A 19,353-nucleotide genomic window follows, 5' to 3' on the forward strand; every position below is an offset into this window, starting at 1 on the left:
AAACATTCACGCTTTAGATCGTATACAGTTCAAGACTTAGGAATTCCTAGAAATGTTGAGATAAAAAGGTTTTTTTTTTTAAAGGGGTAGGGCGTTTCAGAATCTGCCCTAAGCAAGTGATGTGAACAAACTTTGTAGAATATAAATCAAACAAGTAATCACACGGTTGACTTTCGGATCTCGCGTATTTTTTTAAAGGGTAAAGTTTTAAAAACCTGACGTAAGCAAGTGATGCAATCAATAAAAAAATAACTCGGCTTCTTATAGAGTAAAATTCTCGAATCAGTCCAAAGCAAATTTTGCGAACCAACAAGTTATAGAACTATTTTTAGATTCCTTGCATCTTTATTCTGCCACACAAATAAAACAAGACATTCTCAAATTCAATGAAACATTAAAATTTTATTCTAAAAAATAAAATTGAGCACTTATGGGGTGTTACGAACCATTTTAGCGAACAAACAACGGATAAAAACTGGCAAACTGTCAAAATGTGCGAGTTTGTTTGTTTATTTGCCGTAGTCTAATACCTCCTTAACTCCTTCCGCTTTCATGATCGACTCGCTCGTTGAATCCTGACTTAGCGCGCCTGCCTTGATTGTCATTACGAAAAGAGACCATCAGTGAACGCACACGAAGTTGAAACGAACGAATGCCGAGCTTGAGTACACTCAAACAGTGAGATACATGCTCTTTCTCTTTTTTTTAAATTATTATCTTATTCGTGCTTATGCGGTGGTGACATTATTCATTTGAATGAGGTCATGGGGAAGGTAATCGGAATTTTGGTAGAAATCAAACGAACGAGCTCTGCGCAAAGAAGAAAATAGAAAAAGAAGAAATAAAAAACAGGACTTTCGGAACTCATCAAACCACTGCCAACTTCTTACCAACTATTTATTCATCAACCGATTAACACTCAACGTGCTGATATCACTGCTCGCCAGCTTCGACTTGCAGCCCGGATCGACGCACTGCATGTACACCGTCTGGATGGGACTAAACTGCAGGAACCCGTTGCGCGAAAACTGACACTGCTTCAGGGCACTGTTTTCCGGCGTCAGTTCCATGTACAGGAACGCCACCGGCCTGCTGACCGAGAGTTCGATGCTCACGCGCACGATACTGTTGGCCGGATTGCAGCTGACCGTCGCCAGCGTCAGCTTGACGTTCGGGCTGGTGGTGAGCTGGGCGGCGTTCTTGACCTTGTCCAGGAAAACGAAGTTTTCCGCCTCTTTGACGCCGTTGCGGTACAGGTTGATGAGCAGGAGGTGATCTTTTGGGGCGAGGTTCTTCTTGTGGAGGTGCTCGTAGATGTCGTACGAGTCGACCTTGACGACGGTGTTTTCCGGGACGGTGATCGCGTCGTAGGTGAGCTTGTCGACGGGCATGAAGCTGTCCCAGCGGTGGATGTTCACCTCGATCTTCCACTGCTCTTCGGGACCGAGGGTGTCGCGGATGGCGTACAGGTCTAGCCGCTTGAGGGTGTTGATGTACGCGACGACGTGATGCGCTGCGAGCATTTCTTTCATCCAGTAGTGGAGGATCTTGAACTTGCCGCCGTACTCGATGCTGGACCAGGAAGGAGCGATCCACACGTCGTTCAGCTGCCAGTACAGGGCTCCCATGGTGCCGTGCTCGAGCCGCTTGGAGCGGTACACTTCGGTTTCCGTTTTGACGATCATCGCTTGCGAGACCTGGCTGAGGTAGATCATGTCGCGCCAGTAGTTGGGGCTGGTTTCCAGGGGCATGGGGAGGTTCTTCTCGATCATGGTTTTGATTGGTGCGTTGCGAAGTGGGCTGTGCTGTCGATGGTTGATCAGGTCGGCTAGTTCCTCGTTGTTCAGCACCCGGACGGGCCAGCTGGTGTACGCTGGGTAGGACTGGTAGCCGTACTCGGAGACAAAGCGACCTCCGCGGTAGATGATCGGATTCCAGCCGTCCAGGTCGTAGTTGTAGTAGTGCACTGTGGGGTAGATCGTGTCAAATAATAGTTGGTTCAGTCCTTGAAGGATCACTTACCATCACCATACAGCGGATCCTGCGGGTTCGCCGAGATGTACCCGTCCTCGACGGACTTCTTCCCGTTCGAGGGCGAAGATATCAGCACCGTTCGCCACTTGTCCTCGCGCTCGACCTCCGGCGCGATCGTCTCCACGTACAGTTTCTTGTAGTCCTCGACGTAGAGGTTCTTGTTCCCGTTGGTGCCGTACCAGTTTTGCTGGATCGCGACTTCGTTCTCGTTGTTGGTAGCCCACAGGGCAATGCTTGCGTGGTGCTGGATCCGACGGACGTTCTGTCGTACTTCGAGCTTGACGTTTTCGAGGAATCCGTCGTCCGCTGGGTAGGTCGAACAGGCGAACATCAAGTCGTGCCAGATCAGGATACCGAGCTCGTCCGCCAGCTGGTAGAAATAGTCGCTTTCGTAGATTCCTCCGCCCCAAACTCGTAGCATGTTCATGTTGGCGTCACGAGCCGCGTACAGCAGGAACTTGACTGGAATCACACAAGCGCTTGTGATGATCAGGTGATCTTCAAGTACCTAATACCACTTACCGTAGTTCTCGTCGTACGAACTTTCCGGCAGTACCGACGAAGGTATCCAGTTGGAACCCTTCATGAAGATCGGGATCTCATTTACCAAGAAATAGAACATCAACCCGCGATCGTTGGCCTTTTCCTGACGCAGCTGAACGCTGCGGAAGCCAACCCGTACGATCTTCTCGGAAATCATTGTGTCACGATCACGCAGCTGGATGCTGTTGATCAGGTCATCCTCCCACTTGACGTACAGGTTGTACAGCGTTTGACGTCCGTAGCCGTTGGGCCACCACAGCTTGACGGCATCCTTCGCCACGATCATGCTACCTTCGACGTACAGTTCTCCAGCCTCGTTGCTCGTCTCATCAACGGTGATCACCGGACTGTCAACCTCGATCCCTCTGAAAATCAGTAAGACTTGATCATACCATGGTCAAACCCCAAAAACCCAGCAAATACCCACAACAGCTTAAACGTCAACGTCCCCTTCACCCGCCTCGCCACCGTCCCCGTCTCCAGATGTACCCCAATCCGCACACTCCACTCCGTCTCCTCGTCGCTCAGCATGAACGTCACGTCCCGAACTTTCGCGGAATCGTAAAACTCCAACCGAACCGGCTTCCAGATGCCCATCGACGGTGCCGCCAGTCCCCAGTCCCACGCGAAGCTGGCCTGCATCTTGCGGATCAGATTGACGTGACACTCGCCGTTGTAGACCTCCGGCGGACACTCCGGCACAATCTTGAGCTGTTCGTGCTTTGCGGACAGCGCTATCGCCGTCGTTACCGGAGATTTCAACTCGATCCGAAGTTTGCTGGTGGTTTTACACTAAAATCAAATTAAAAATCACGTGATTCTTCTGGTAGACCCGCCAAAACCTTCCTATCCATCGCTCTTACCTACCTCGTGGCGAAGCTGCCTGCGCACGTTGAACCGGTACCGGACGAACATGTTGTCCGTCGAGCCGAGCAACTCGTCGTTCAAATAAACATCCGCAAAAGTGTCAACCCCATGGAGCGTTAGCACAACGTTGGTAAAGTTGAGATCTTGGACGTCACAAGCTACATCCAGCGTGTACGTCCAGTTGTCCAGGGCGATCCACTTGGTGGTGAGGTCGTTTTTGTGGTCCAGGATGGACTCGATGATCAGGGCGGCCTCGAGGGCGGTGTAGACACCGGAGGGGATGGACTGGTTTTCCATTTTGAGCGCTGAAGGGAAATTGTTAAATACAATAAATTTACGCAAGGATAAAAAATTGTGTAAAGTACGCACTTCCGTTGGAGTTTTCGAGGCGCCAAAATTGGCTGAGGTCTCGCTCTCCCGACTTCTTCGATATGACATTCTGGTTCAGCAGGATCGTAATCAGCAGCAGGATGACGAACAGGAAGAATTTGAGTGTGTCCAGCATGGTAGGCTTGTGTTAATTCATCTGTTTTAATTAATTTGAAATAAATGGGATCAATTCTTCACATTTATTTTTTATTTTTGAGGCTTATGAGCTAAATATTCAATATTACGCCCTTTCGAAATGTTAGTCTTGATAAAAAAATTAAAATATTGTTATCACAAATTCAATTTTACATAAAATCAGGTCAAAATATTTTTTGCATGAAATTTCGTTTTTTCCAAAAATCACTATTTAAAAAAAATCGTAACTCGGCGGCAGATTATTTGACCATATTTCTGTATGGCTCAAAAAATGCGGATTTTTGTCCCCTGAAACATATCAAAAAATCATGAAAATAAAAAAATACTTATTTTAGGAAATTGAGTTTTGGTGAAAAAAAAAAAGTGAATTAAAAAATGGGCAAATTTATTTTTCCGTGTACCTATTTTTTTTCTCAATAGTCCTCAACAATTTCTACAACTTTGCCCAAGACACCAAATTGATCAGAAAATTCACTGAAAAGTTACAGCTGTTTGAATTTAATTGTTACGTTCCATTTTTGTTGCCAAAATTGTAAGGAGACTTGTATGACACAAAAATAGCTTCTTTGGTCATAGGGAAGGCGCCCACAAAGTTTGTGCCAAATAAAAAAATACAAATTAAATTATTTTCCGGTTTAAATAGAGAACTGCTCTTATGTTAAATCCTCGAATAGGATTGTGCAAGAAGAATAAGTTCAAAACGACCAAAAGTATTCAAGAAATTTTACATTGAAGTAATTTTGTTTTGTTTGTGAAAAAATGAAAACATACTTTAAAAATTTTAGGTAAATTCAAAATTTAAATTTATTTTTATTATTTAAAACATTTAGTTGTTTGAAGGAAACAAACGTTAGATTTTCAACGAAAAATAAAAAGATTAACTATTTTGTTTAAGAGCTGAAACCAGTATGACTTGTTATGAAAAAAATAATTTCTGAATGTTTTTTTTTAAGTGTCAAGTCAATCTTAATCACACTGTCTCAAACTGGTCACAAAAGCAAGTTATAAAAAATTTTCATGAGAGAGTATGGATTCATTTCAATCACTGTCCAAACACATTGATAAAATAAATAATTTTCTTTTCTTTTTGATTTATTGTACAATTCGAATGACAGCTAAAATAAATTAAAAATATTCATTTTCCTGACCAAGAACAGAATTACCTTTAAAAACAACCCGTTTCCCGGGATCTTTGTATCCCCGGGAAATTGGACGCTCTGGTTCACATAATTTTCCATACAAATTTGGCAGCTGTCCATACAAAATGATATTTGAAAATTAAAAAAAATATGAATTTGTTGATCGATTTCTTGTTTTCGGTAAAGTTGTGAGTATGGAGAGGTCAACAGAAAAAAGATGCGCCGAAAAATGCTTATTTTTTAATTACTTTTTATTACATAAAAATGATATCCAAATTCACTATTTTTTTTTAATATTTCGATATGTTTTAGGGGACCTAAAATGCCATCTTTTCAGAAAATTCCAGAATAAGCAATAAAGGTTGATCAAAGTGTGTTTTTTTTTTATACAAATCGGATAAAATCAAAACTATTTTTTTACTTCATTTTTAAATGTATAATCTTTTTATAAATCCAAAAGTACTTTATTTTTATTTATTTTGGTAAAATGCTCTATTTTGAATAATGATTTTTTTTTAAATTCTTGGCTTTCTATCAGAACAGTCACAACTTTTCTAAAAATCTATGTTTAGACAATTTGCGACTTAACGGTCTATATCAACCCGAGCTTTTTCTACCAAGATTTTTGTTACATACATTATAGTATCTTCAATATTACGGGCACTATTTTTTTATTCATCACTCAAAGTATTATCTACAAAACATTTTACAACAAAATTTGACTATTTTCAAAATAAATTGTTGCAGGATTGAGTCCGTCAGTTTGACATTTTTGGAATATGTAGATAACAACTTCCTTCACGGAGAAAAAAGAGTTCCCAGAATCGTGAACAAGCGTTCATGAAAATGGGAACCCCGAACAAAGTGTTTAAATTTCATGGTACGTTTTTCAAAATCGTACCATGGGAGTGGAACACTTTGTTCGAGGTTCTCATTTTCATGATCGCTTGTTCATGATTTTGGGAACTCTTTTTTCTCCGTGTTGGTTGTTTTTGAATCACTTCTATATACTTTATTGAATCTTTCTTATAATAGTTACATTTGGTTTACATAATAAGTGGTCAGCTGTAGCTCTTCAGCTTTAGTTTGCTTTTCGTGATTTAAACACTATTCATTTTCTTAACTTTAAAAGTATATGATTTATCATTTTTGTAACACTAGGTACAATGAGGAAAAAAAAAATCAAGAACACATAACCTAACCTAAAACTAACTTAATCTTACCATAAACTAAACCAATCCTTGAATCAAGGGGTATTCAGAAATAGCACATTTTTCCCTGAATTTCAAACATTTTTCTTGAATCTTCTGATCCAACATTTTTACTTCTGCTAATTCATGAACCTCACTTGATCTTGTCCAGCCAGGAACATTCAAAACCATTTTGAGTACTTTGTTTTGGACACGCTGGAGCTTCAATTTATGAGTTCTAGCGCAACACTCCCAAACAGGTACTGCATACTCAATAACGGGGTAAATTATTTGTTTGTAAACTGCTAACTTATTTTTCAAAGATAGCTTTGATTTTCTGTTAATTAAAGGATACAAACACCTGATGAGAATGCTGCACTTGTTCAATATTTTGTCTACATGCTGCCGAAACAATAGTTTCGAGTCAAGTATGAGACCTAAATAGACAACTTCCTTTGACCAGGGTATTGAAACATCATTCATTTTAATCAAAACATCATTCTTTGGGACAAATCGGGCCGATTTGGAAAGTGGAAAAATGATGGTTTGAGTTTTGGCTGCATTTATGCGAATTTTCCAGTCGCCAAAGTATTCGGAAAGAACGTCAAGGCCCTTCTGAAGACGGCCAACTAAATATCTGGTTATTTTACCCTTATAAATAACGGCAGTGTCATCAGCAAAAAGTGACAACACACCATTACCAGGAAGAGTAGGCAAATCAGATGTAAAAATATTGTACAGAAGTGGGCCAAGAATACTTCCTTGGGGAACCCCAGCATCAATGTTGAATAATCCAGAAGCAATCCCATTCAGAAAAACCTTGAACGATCTCTCCGAAAGATAGTGCTGGATAATTTTGATAAGATACATTGGAAAACCGTATAAATACAGTTTATGTATCAAACCATCATGCCAAACATTGTCAAAAGCCTTCTCAACATCCAACAAAGCCATAGCAGTTGATTTAGACTCAAGCTTGTTCTGCTTGATGATTTTAGTTACTCTCGTAAGCTGATGAGCAGTATTATGTCCCTTTCGGAAGCCAAACTGCTCGTTCAAATATTATTATCGTTGGTAAAATCCAAAAGCCTTGAATAGATGACCTTCTCAAAGAGTTTGGACAGACTACTCAAAAGACTAATGGGACGATAACTTGTTGGCGATGTTGGATCTTTTGAGGCTTCAAAATTGGTATGACTTTGCCCAGCTTCCAATTGGTAGGGAAGTAACCAAGTTGCAAACATTTATTGAAAATATTGGCTAGATGTTGAAAGAACTGATCACTCTGTTTTTTCAACACTAGATTAAAAATGTTATCAAAGCCTGGAGCTTTCATATTTTTCATTTGTTTAACTGCAACTTTGACTTCCTCACCAGAAACATGGGAATCTGCAGGAAATTCAAAGGTAGAGTTATTAATTGTTGAAATACTATTGGCAACTGATGTTTCTTTACGGCTGGTCATGGAAGCGCCAAGATTATGTGAACTAACAAAATGAAGCCCAAGTGCATTTGCCTTTTCCTCGGATGTAATCAAAGGAGAATCCTCAACAATAAGAGGAGGAATAGGCTTTGGTTTGTTTTTAAGAACTTTTGAAAGTTTCCAAAATGGTTTTGAATAATTCCCAAGCTGGCTTACATGTTTTGAAAATTCTTGATTTCTGATATTGTCAAGTCGGTCTTGTATGATTTTGTTCAAATTGTTCACTGAAATCTTTTGTCATAGTCCCCAGTCCGTTGATATTGTCTCCTATAAACATTCCTAAGTCTAATCAAGTGTTTAGTATCTACGTCAAGTCTCATAGTCGATACACATTATAAGGTGTTACGTCGATTCCGTATCTACGTCAATATCAGTTACCTTAAAATTAACAGGAACCTCCCGAACGTTGGCAGCCTCTGCTTGGTTGATAGCCTGCTGGATCACCTCCAGCGAACGATCAATATCGGCAGAAGTTTCCGGGTGTTGATCATAGTCGATGTTGCTGTCGACCACTTGCTGAAACTGCTGCCAGTCAACGTTGTGGTAATCTTTCCGGGTTGGTTGCCGCTGCGGAGTAACGGAAGCTCCAACCTCCACAACCACCGGATAGTGATCAGAACTCAACTCTTCAAACACCTCAGGATGAGCCACGTTCTCAGCCATATTGGTAATGAAGAAGTCGATGATTGAGTGATTCCCAGACCGAGCCACCCTCGTTGGACGATCCGGACTCACAACGTTGTAGTATCCGTTTTGCAGATCGTTGTGCAGAATCACTCCGTTCCGATTCCTCCTGCTGTTGCCCCAAACTTCATGCTTCGCGTTGAGGTCACCAGCGATGATGTACTTTGCGCTCCGCCGTGTCAGCTTCTGGATATCGCTCTTCAGTTTTGCTGCTGAACCATCTCTGGCATTCACCTGACGTGGGCAGTATGCAGCAATGAAGAGTACTGGGCCAACAGAAGTGGGAATTTCCACCCCAACGGCCTCGATGATGTCCAGCTTGAAGTGTGGCAGCCGGCGTGGCTTGAGATCACGATGAACAGCGACAAGCACACCTCCTCCTCCAGAGGTGGTCCTATCGAGCTGCGTCGCGATCTTGTAGTTTTGCAGATAAACTTTTTCACCGGGCTTCAGATGAGTTTCCGTGATGGCAGCTACGTCGATCTCCTTCTCGCGAAGAAAATCCACCAGCTCTAAGTTCTTCCTCCTAATGGAGCAAGCGTTCCAATTCAGCAGCTTGAGGGACCTACGATCCATACTGGATGACGAACGAGGTCAGCACTTCAATCTGCTGGGTCTTGGTTTTGCATCCACGCAGTGCAGCGGACATCTGTTTGAAAATATTGAGGAGTTCGGTTGAGGTGTAAAGATCATTACCATTTTCCTCAACTGCTGGTTCTTGGGTTGGTCTTGGCTCCTGGCTGAAGCCCGGTGGTGGCGGTCTCGGCTCCTGGCTGGAACCCGGCCGTGGATGATTCATCTCAGCTCTCTTCCTGGGATCCAACGGCAACGGTGCCAAGTTCGGGACCTGGCGTCGCGGTTGAAGAGGTGGAAAATGTTGCTCCACCAGGGCTGGAGGAGTTCTACGACGCTGAGGCTGATTCTTCGTCGATGCTTGCTGCCGAATTTTCACGAACTCAGCTCTCTTGGGGCACTTTCGGTCGGTTGACGAGTGCTCACCGTTGCAGTTGAGGCACTTCACCAGCGAATCTTGGATGCACTGGGATGTGATGTGCGCATCGGTACCACATTTGGCGCAACGACGCTTTAGGTGGCAGTTCTTACCTCCGTGCCCGAAACCCAGGCAGTTGAAGCATTGTGTGACGTCACGGTGCACTGGTCGGTATCGCTCCCACGACACGATAATGTTGAAAACCGCTCGGATTGCCTTCAGCTCAGGAAGCGTCGTCGATCCCTTAGCCAAATGCAGCAGGTAGAGCTGGTCACGGTACTTGATGTCTTTGTTGCGTCGGCTCATTTTGTGCACGGCCAACACATCCAGTTTCAAAACTTTTAGCTCGGCAGCTAATTCCTCCACTGGCATGTCGTACAGACCTCTGACGACGATTTTGTACGGCTTATCCATGACGACATCATGGGTAAAGTACTCCGCCTCGTTTTCGGTCAAGTAATCCTTGACCAGTTGATAGTGCTGCCTGGATTGCACCAGCACCTTAAATCCGTCCTGACACAGACGAATGTTGCCTAGGACTTTCCCAGACTTGATGAGTTCAACCAGCCCCGCTCGAAAGTCGATCGTTGCTGCTGATTGCCGCACATAGAAAGGAGGCAGTTTCTCCTTTCGCTGTTTCACTTCATTCTCTTTGCTTCCGCTACCTGGTCCTCGTCAGGCAGTCCAGCGAACTTGTTGTTCTTCAAAAGCTGCTCCTCGTGCGATGAAGAGTTCTCCTCCTCCTCATCCATCGGTACAGTACCGTCGCTCTTTTTCGTCTTTTTGCTGTTCGATGTCACTTCCAAAAGCACCTTCCTTTTGGAAATTCCCGGTTTTTGGCCATCAGTTGAGGCCTCAACCTTCCTTTTGGAAATTCCCACTTTTTTGCCTGCTTGAGCCGCAGGTAGGGCAATATTGCCGGCGTTTTGCGCCGGGACGCGACGAGTCATGTTGATTCAGACAACCTTCACCAACGAATGCTCGGATAACAAATGTGTTGGTTGTTGTGCACCCTTAAACATTAAAAAGTTTTATTTTTGTGTTTATTTTGGGTAAAAGTTTTTTAATAATTCCGAATTTGAGTTTAAGGAATTTTGTAGTAATATTTGTAATGAGCTACCGTAAGATATTTAAAAAGTACAAAATAACTACATTCTATGATGTTTGTAATAGTCAATATTTTTTTGTTCGGTAAATGAAAAAGAGTTTTTCCTACACTTTTTACCGCTATTTAAAAAATAATATCGAAGACCCATCCAATGGACCGAGCCACGTAGCCCAGTGTTAACGCTTCCGCCTCGTAAGCGAAAGATCGCGGTTCAAATCCCGGCTCGGACCTACACAACTGTTGATTTTTTTCCCTTCTGGAATCGATTGCTTAGTAAATGATAGGTAGTGTATCATCACAAGCTGGACCTTACCACGACACCTTAAAGAAGGCGATGGAAAGTTAACATTATACTTAACATTTTGACATTAAGTTAAGAAATAGCCACTGAATCTGCTTTGTAAATGCGGTCCCGATACTCTTCATGGGTCATGGAAAAAAATTACTTTTTTTTTATCCCAATGATTTATGAATATGGCCGCGGTATATATTATAAAAATAATTGAAGTGGTTCAATCAAACCTTGGTAATATCTCTAAAAATATCAAATTTTAAAAATACTACTGCATAAAAAATCTATGCCCAAGTTGGAATTGTTTTTTGAATACGGTAGGCGGGTTTTATAACTGTGTTTCCAACAATTGTCAAATCCAGGAGTAGTTAGTGGGTGTAGAGTGTCCAATTTCCCGTCCCGGGAAAAAAAATCCCGAGAATTCCCGGGATTTCTCGGAAAAAATATTTCCCGTTTCCCGGGAAATTTGTAAATTTCCCGGGAATTCCCGAAATACAAGCGTAAGTATACATTTTCCTACCTTTTTGCCATCAATGTTTTGAAATTATACAAAAAATAAAAATTAGAGAATTTAATTCATTTCAACCTTCATATTCATATTGAGCTTGTCTGTAAATTTCATGTCAAGGTTTAATTCAGATAATATTTATTTATTTATTATTTAGGAATTTTGTTTGCTTATATGTTGGGCAACACAAATTACGCTATTATGGATTGAATATAAAATATGTTATTTTCGAAAGTGCTGCAAAAATCAAGTTTTGCAACGAGTTCCATACAGCATTTTTTGCAATTCCAAAAAACACACATGAGTGAAATATTAAGTCAAATTTTCATGTATTTTGTCAATAAATCGTTTAAATCAAATTTTTTTTTGAAAAGTGTTACTTTTCGAAACAAGTGCTGAAAAGTTCAACTTTTTAGCACCAATTTGAGTGCTGAAAAATAGAACTTTTCAGCATTTATTTTGAAATGTGTTGCTATTCGATTCTGTTATTTTTGGCACAGAAAAGTAGGCTATTTCGTCGTTCAAGAATGACAGGAAAAGTAAGTAGTTTCACGACGGAATTGCAAAAAAGAGTTTTTTGATAAGAATTTGTTTTAAAGTATTCGAGAAATTACTGTATGTTATAAATTTTTAAAGCACTTGAGCTAGCAAGGGTATTAGAGGGTTAATTATAAGTAAAATTTCGTTTGCACTTTTACACTATGAAAATTATTTTAATCTAATTAATTAATTAGACCATGTTACCATATAACTAAAATCATACCATAATTGAAACCATGAAAAATAATTCAAAACAACTTCGTATCATATGAAATTTACGCAAAGAATGCAACCATATTTTAAAAACTTGCTTCAAATATTTTAAAACTTTGAATTGTGATTTCATGAAATAGTGTTTCAAGTTGAATAGCGCTAGAAATTACACTTTTTAAAGGCAAATTCAATGATAATCTATTTATTCACAAGTTGAAAATACTTGTTCTGGAATAAGTTATTTGCATGATTTTTCACTTTCAGCTTTATGGTCACTAAGGCAAATTTAAAAGCAATTTTACTGTTGTGGAGCATAGATTTTCACTGTCCAAAAACCTTGAATAAAAAAATGCTGCTCAACAAAAAATACTAAAAATATATATATTTTTTTTTGATGTGGTACGATTTGAGAGACAGCATAAAAAATTAGAAAATCTATATATTTTCTCAAAGTTGCATGATTTTTTACAAGCAGTCAATCCATTGAATGATCCTCAGACTCATTTTGACCATTGAAGTTGCTGTTCTATACAACTCTGTTGCAAAATATTAATCAGAAACAGGATCAGAATAAATTTCTTTAAATTTCAAATTGCCCGGGAAATCCCGGGAATTATGCTCAAAATTTTCCGTTTCCCGGGAATTTTATGACCCCGGGAAATTGGACGCTCTAAGTGGGTGATTCAAATCACTCTACTTCTTAGATACCAAAGAGCACGACTCCAGTATCTCAACAAGGGAACGTGCTACACCCCTTGCAGTTAGATTACTGTCATAAAACCGAGGTTCAGCAAATTCTGCCTGTTTCCTTCAATTTCAACCTTTCTGCTGCGATACATCACAATTTTTATTGCACTCTTTCTCCACCACCGTGTCGCGTCGCGTCTAATCCACTTAGTTTCGGCACACGCGGCGCGACCGATTAGTTTGGTTGGTTTGTTGCAATTTTTAATTCATGTGCTAATTTAAGTCAATGTGGAACGAGATGCCGTTTTGCCGGTTTTTCCTGATTATGATCTCACGCGTATATTGAGTGCACTTAGTTTTATTTTATTTATTTTTTGCTGTATTTGCAAATAAAATTGCTCACTGAGTTCACTCGAAAGTAATTTGACCTTTCTTTTCTGGGTGGTTGGCGGCAAACATCAAGTAGCTTTCAAAAAAAGTCAGTTATGCTCAGTTTACTAATCGCGTGCCCTTTTCGATGGTGTTACACTTTGACTGTAAGTTGTTGTTTTCCGTTTCGGTCACTGCTGATTATGCTTATTAACCGATAACCTTTGCACTTTCCTGTGTTTTTCTGGTGTTCTTTTTATTCCGTTGTTGTCTTGTTCCAACCACTTTCTTCTGGTCTTCACGACAAGTTGTGATGGGTGAGAGCGCGCGACTAAACTTGTTCAGACCCGGCCCGATGTCAAACAGTGACTAAAGTGAGTGTTCCCTTATTTTTCCCTCAAGGTTTTTTTTCGGATGAAAGTTTGTACTTGTGCACTTGCTAGCGAAGCTTATTGTTCCGAGCTTCTGCAGCTGGGTTGGTTGTTTGACGGCACTTTACTTGATTCTCTCTGGCTGGCTTTCGACGAACGAACGCACCCGGGGCTGATGGTACTAGCGAGTAATTGGTGCTTTGTAGTGCTTCCACACAATATTACAACTCACACACACTGTATAGGAGCGCGCCCGCGTACTTTGTGTAAAATTAGCGAAACGAAAGTACAAGTGACTACTGGCATTAAGCTGCTTCCGATGGCACTGCTGCTATGCTGATGATGGTGGTACTTGATGTGGGCATTTACAGCTGATTTTGAGGGAAAACACAAGAGGTCAGCTGCCACATTGTTGTGAGTCGTAAACAGTTTTGAAATAATTTCACCTAGTTTGATAGTTTTACGCCTTAAATTAAGCGGAACATCAAGTTTGCATTTTTTTTCCATTTCAATATTGTTACGTTACGCATCGCCTGAACTGCTCAAAATATTCAAAATTTGGTAATTAATTAACAGAAGATTTTCATTTCCTTACAAAATAAGTACTGTTTTGTTAAATTTGAAGATGATTCCTAACAAACCGGAAAATGTGGATTTCTGATAATGTCCTGAAAAAACCTTTTTTTTAACGTGAAAACTTCCATCATTGTCATGATTTTTCCTTCAAAGATATAAATTTTGTGTCTCTTTCAATATTTTGACAAAATTCCTTCTACAAGTTGTTTAGAATAGTGCCCTACACATGCTGATTCCTTTTGGTAACGATTATCCCATTCCTTGTTAAGTTATGGAAATCGTCATTAATCAATGATTGCCAACTAGGACGTCAATGACTGTACCACAAAATTATATAAATTTTGAAGCCCAATTGATTTAGATCAGAAATTCCTTCAGTGGCTTCAAGAGGGCAACAACCGGCTCATGCTGATTCCTTTTGGTGCTGAAATTCGTTAAATTGAATTTAATATACAATTTTTTATAGTGATGATTAATTTTCTTCGAAAATTATCAACGGCTTCACCTTAAGTTGATAGTTTAAAATACCCTAAATATTTTTTTAAGGTAAATGATTTATTAACCGCCATTACAAAAATTGGTCACTTCTGCTTTGATACTTTTTATGAGTTTGGGTTTTAAAAAATGTAGATCAAGGTTGATTTTCATTTAGTTTCTCGTGTTCAATAAAAAAAGTTATTTTTTTTGCGTGTTGAAAAAAAATAATGAAGATGTTTACAAGATTAAAAACTTGTTTAAATTAGGCTGTTACAAATTAGTATCTTCAAAAATGTCGCCTAAGAGGTGAATTTTTCATTGACATAAAATTGAAAACTTTCAAATACGACAACGACACATTCCGCCGTGACGTTGCAACGCTTTGACTTTTCTTTTTTCAGTATTTCGGCTGTAACTCCAAAATTACATTGAAAAGGTACATATGTTATTACAGATTCGATAAGTACATTTTCCTATAAGAAACAATGTTGAAACATTATTTTAAGGGAATATTCTATTTTTGAGAGGGGGATATGTAGCGTAACGTTGCAACGCGTGACTTTTTCTCAATCCTGACCCAATTCATGTTTCGCCATTAACTCTGCTCTGTTAAACGGCAAATTTGGAGTTCTTCTTCCATTTTTAGTGTAAAATTGGCCAACAAATCGAATGCAATCATTAGTTTTTCGAAAAAATTAAACCTCGATTTTTGAAGACCGCTTACATTTCGTGACGTTGCAACGCTCTGTTTTTGAAAACAGGGTTTTTCGTTGCGTTGCAACGTCACGAAATTATAGTTTCAAAATAAATCATAGTTTTTGTTAGGCTGAACAACTGTAGGTTAAGATTTGATTATAAGACATTAATAGACAGTACAAGGACATGTGAATTGATTGGCCTGCCCATGTTAGACCCCCCCCCCCCCCCTCTCCCGTCCTCTATCCATGTAACGGGACGTCCATGCATTACGTAACGGCGTAATATCAAGGGGGAGGGAGGAGGGTTCGAGGATTTATACAAAAAAGTGTATCGGAAATGTATTTCCAGGGGGTGGAGGGGTCTAAAAATATAAATGTTTTGTTACGTAATGCAAGAACGCTCCTTAATATTTTAATGGTTTTGGGCAACTTACAAAACACGTGGAAGTTTTAGAAGGGAGGTGAGGAGCTTCAAGTTTTCAGGAGGGCTTATTTTGAATTTATAAATAAAGTGCCCATATCGTTTGTTCATGGCCCCTAAGGGGTGATCTGCAAACAACGTTACTTATTTTATTGACTTTTGTGCTTTTTAAATTAAATTTGAGGAAATAATATAACTGTTTAACTGCGCAACATAACATTTTTAATTGTGAACAACAAAACGTTGCATACAACTTATTTAAGTAAGGGTTCGTCCAACAACAGAGTGACAAAAGTTTGTGAAAAAAAAAAATCGAATCACGTGATTTTTATAGTTTAATGAATTTCACTGTAATTTGACTTACATAAGGGTGTGGGATAAAAAAAAATCATTGCGTTGTATTATAATGAACCCTCACGTAAATCAGTTTATCATAAAGGGGCCATCCAGTAACCATGTGATTACTTTTTTGAAAGTTTTAGAATTTTTCCCCCTTGTGAACATCGGTCTATTTTGATTTGTTCAACAAGTTTCATAGAATACTTTTTTTCGAGTTGCATCAAACTTAAATGACGGAATTTGTGAATGACCCATGTACAATTCTTCTGTAAATATGCTCGGAAACATTATATAACAAATATATGATATTTAGTACCCTTTTATCTTCAACAACCAACTACGCATACACCTTTTTTGCCATGTGACCAATATGATTTAAAATTTCGTGACGTTGCAACGCAAACTTTAACCTGTTGTAACTTTGGATCCAGACAACCAATTTAGTCGCTCTAGGTTGCATTTGAAAGCTCTTTCCAAGTACAAAGAGCATCCGAAATATCAAAATGATTGAATGTTTAGTTTTTTGTTGACATAAACAAATGTCCCTTTTTCGTGACGTTGCAACGCAATAAAATGGTAAACTTACACTAGTTTGAAAAAAAAACTTAACTTAAGATAAACTGCAAACCCATAACATTTCCGTTTAGTACAACTAAAAACCTACAAAATGCAATCAATAGAATATTTTTTGGATTTTATTTCGCTGAAAACCAGGAGTTTTTAGAAAAATGTTTTAAAACGATGATTTTATCACGAATCGATGCATAACCTAACCAACTTGTACAAAATGATATTCAAATGATCAATTAATGAAAACCATGATTTTTGAAGCTTCAAGTAGTCTAGAATCGAGGAAAAATATCCAAATAGCTCATACACGCTTTTCAAAATTTCATCCTAAGGTGTAAATTGCCGGAGAATGTGTCCAACGTAGATTTTTAGAATAAAATATCAAATACACAAAATTATAACGGAAACTCGATAAAAATATTTTTGTTTGCATGATTTTTTTTTGATATTTGTTTTTGACGGATTAAAAAAAATATAAAACTTAAATAAGGTTATTCTTAATTTTTTATTTGAAACAGTCCTATAAGCATAAGGAATCTCACGGCTTAAAGCACCTTTAAAACATTGTTTCAGTTTTCTCCTTTTGTTCATCCAAGCCTCATGTACTTTTTTTTGATTTTTTTTTGTTAAGTTTCTATTATTTATTTATTTAGAAATTATGTACGGTGGTAGATGTTCACTTTTTCATAAACGGTTATCGCGTTTATTTTATGGAAGAGAAATTCCTAGATCTAAAAAAGTCAGAAATTCGAAAATTAAAAAATAAGTGATGTCAACACCTATTCCCTAAAAAAATGACTGCCTTCGCATTTATTTTTTGGTTCCATTAAAAAAGAAAAAAAAAACGTTCTGGAAATTACAACCTGAAGCCGCCTTCAAAAATTATCTAAAAATGTTGTTTTTTTATTTATTTTTTATTTTGAAGAGTAATGAAAAGAAGAACTCATTTTATTTGTTTATTTTGACTTTGCCAAAGTTGTTTAAATATATTTTTCTATGGCCAACTTTAGTTTAGTTTTGTCCCAGGACATTTTTTACACACTTTGTTGTGACTAAAAAGCTAATTATTTAAAAAGCTTATATAAAAAAATGTGAAAACACTCGAAAATGTGAATGGGAAATTATGAAAAGAGCAGATATGCTAAAGATAATGATAGCAGGATGTTAAATAAGCCTAAAACTATCAAAAACAAAGCATAAGCAAGAAAAGTAAACTAAAGTAGCTCAAAATTATCTCCGGAACACGGAAAAAATAATCGGAAAACTAGGGCTAAGTTTGCTAAGATTTGTCAGAGTTGGTTTTCAACAAATTTTGTAGGCCATCTTCCCTTACATTTAAAAGAACAAGGATATTTTTTTCTTGATAAATAAGTTTAATTTGGGATTTCGATAAATTCTCGGATTAGTTTTCAAAAAGACGTAAGAGCCATTGATAAACAAAGCCCTTTTTGCATCGGTACTCGACCGATTTACGAAAAAACAATTTCAAAAATGCTCCGGATTCTTCATCTACACGTCCTTCAAGTGCTCCAAGTTAAAGATAGATGAAATTTTGTTTCAATTTGGAGAAAAATGAAAATTAGTGTCGGAGGTCACACTGGCTCTTACGGCTTTTTGAAAACTCACCCGAGAATTGTACATTTATTTTACAAATTTGGTTTAATATTTACAAATAATTGAAATTTTGTATTCTTGAAATGTTTATAATATGTTTATTTAAATAGTTGGAGATTTGTTTTGTATCATTTCTATATTTTTTGAATTTTAAGCCGGCGTACAGTGGGCGAAATCGGACTTAATTGAACGCGGCAGGTTCCCTGGTACGAAAACTTTTGTCTCTTATGTAAAAAAATCTGGGGAATCGATTGGTGATGGTTACATCCACCGCACGAAACGGTGAAAGGTCCATTTTGCCCCAATTCCCAATTTGTCAACATTTTTTCTTGAAAATCGCAATTTTGAGCGTTTAGAGCGGCCATCCAACATGTACGAAACTAATGTGAAAATGTCCCAGGAATCCAGTAAAAATAACCACTTGCACCGCAAAAATCATCTAGGGCCATTTAACCCCAATTTCCCCTATTTACCCCTATTTACACTCGACAGTTTGACACATGTGTGTTGAAATATAAATTAAAACAAATAAAATGTTTGAAGAATCAGTTTTGGGCCAATTTTCATAGGTACAGATTAAACTGCCGTTTACATAATTTTTATTAATTTATTATTAATTCCATCATAAATGTGTCAAACTATCGAGTGTAAATAGTCATTCTTACGTAAAATTGTCTGATATTTACGATAACAATATTTTTAGATTTTTAAAACCTGACCTAACATTTGAAAACGATCAAAAATGCTTTTATAGCGAAATTGGGATTAAATTGATCCTAGATTATTTTTGCGGTGCAAGTGGTTATTTTTACTGGATTCCTGGGACATTTTCACATAACTTTCGTACATTTTGGATGACCGTATAAAGCTTGCGCTCTAAATACATAACGATTTTCAAGAAAAAATGCTGAAAAATGACGAATTGGGGCAAAATGAACCCTTTGCCGTTTTGTGCGGTCGATTCCTCGGTTTTTTTTACATAAGAGACACTAGTTGTCGTATCAGGGAACCAGCCGCGTTCAATTGAGTGCGATTTTGGGTCCGATTTCGCCCACTACTCTTATTGAAAATAAATCATGATACATGATTTATATACATGTTATTGGGTTACTCT

The 19,353-nt window shown here is 38.5% G+C and overlaps 1 protein-coding gene across 1 annotated transcript; it reads right to left on the reverse strand.

The window, feature by feature from the left end:
- Positions 1-883: 883 nt before the first annotated feature.
- On the reverse strand, positions 884-13,753 carry LOC6045619 (beta-mannosidase). The gene is made up of 7 exons (XM_038248613.1): positions 13,408-13,753; positions 3,814-3,970; positions 3,445-3,749; positions 3,005-3,369; positions 2,557-2,942; positions 2,023-2,496; positions 884-1,966 (listed from the first exon to the last, which is right to left on the reverse strand). The coding sequence occupies exons 2-7, from the start codon at positions 3,947-3,949 to the stop codon at positions 894-896; spliced, it is 2,739 nt and encodes a 912-aa protein (XP_038104541.1). The 5' UTR covers positions 3,950-3,970; positions 13,408-13,753; the 3' UTR covers positions 884-893.
- Between the last annotated feature and the right edge of the window lie 5,600 nt (positions 13,754-19,353).

The sequence above is a fragment of the Culex quinquefasciatus genome, chromosome 1, assembly GCF_015732765.1.
Source record: "Culex quinquefasciatus strain JHB chromosome 1, VPISU_Cqui_1.0_pri_paternal, whole genome shotgun sequence".
Classification (NCBI taxonomy): Eukaryota; Metazoa; Arthropoda; class Insecta; order Diptera; family Culicidae; genus Culex; species Culex quinquefasciatus.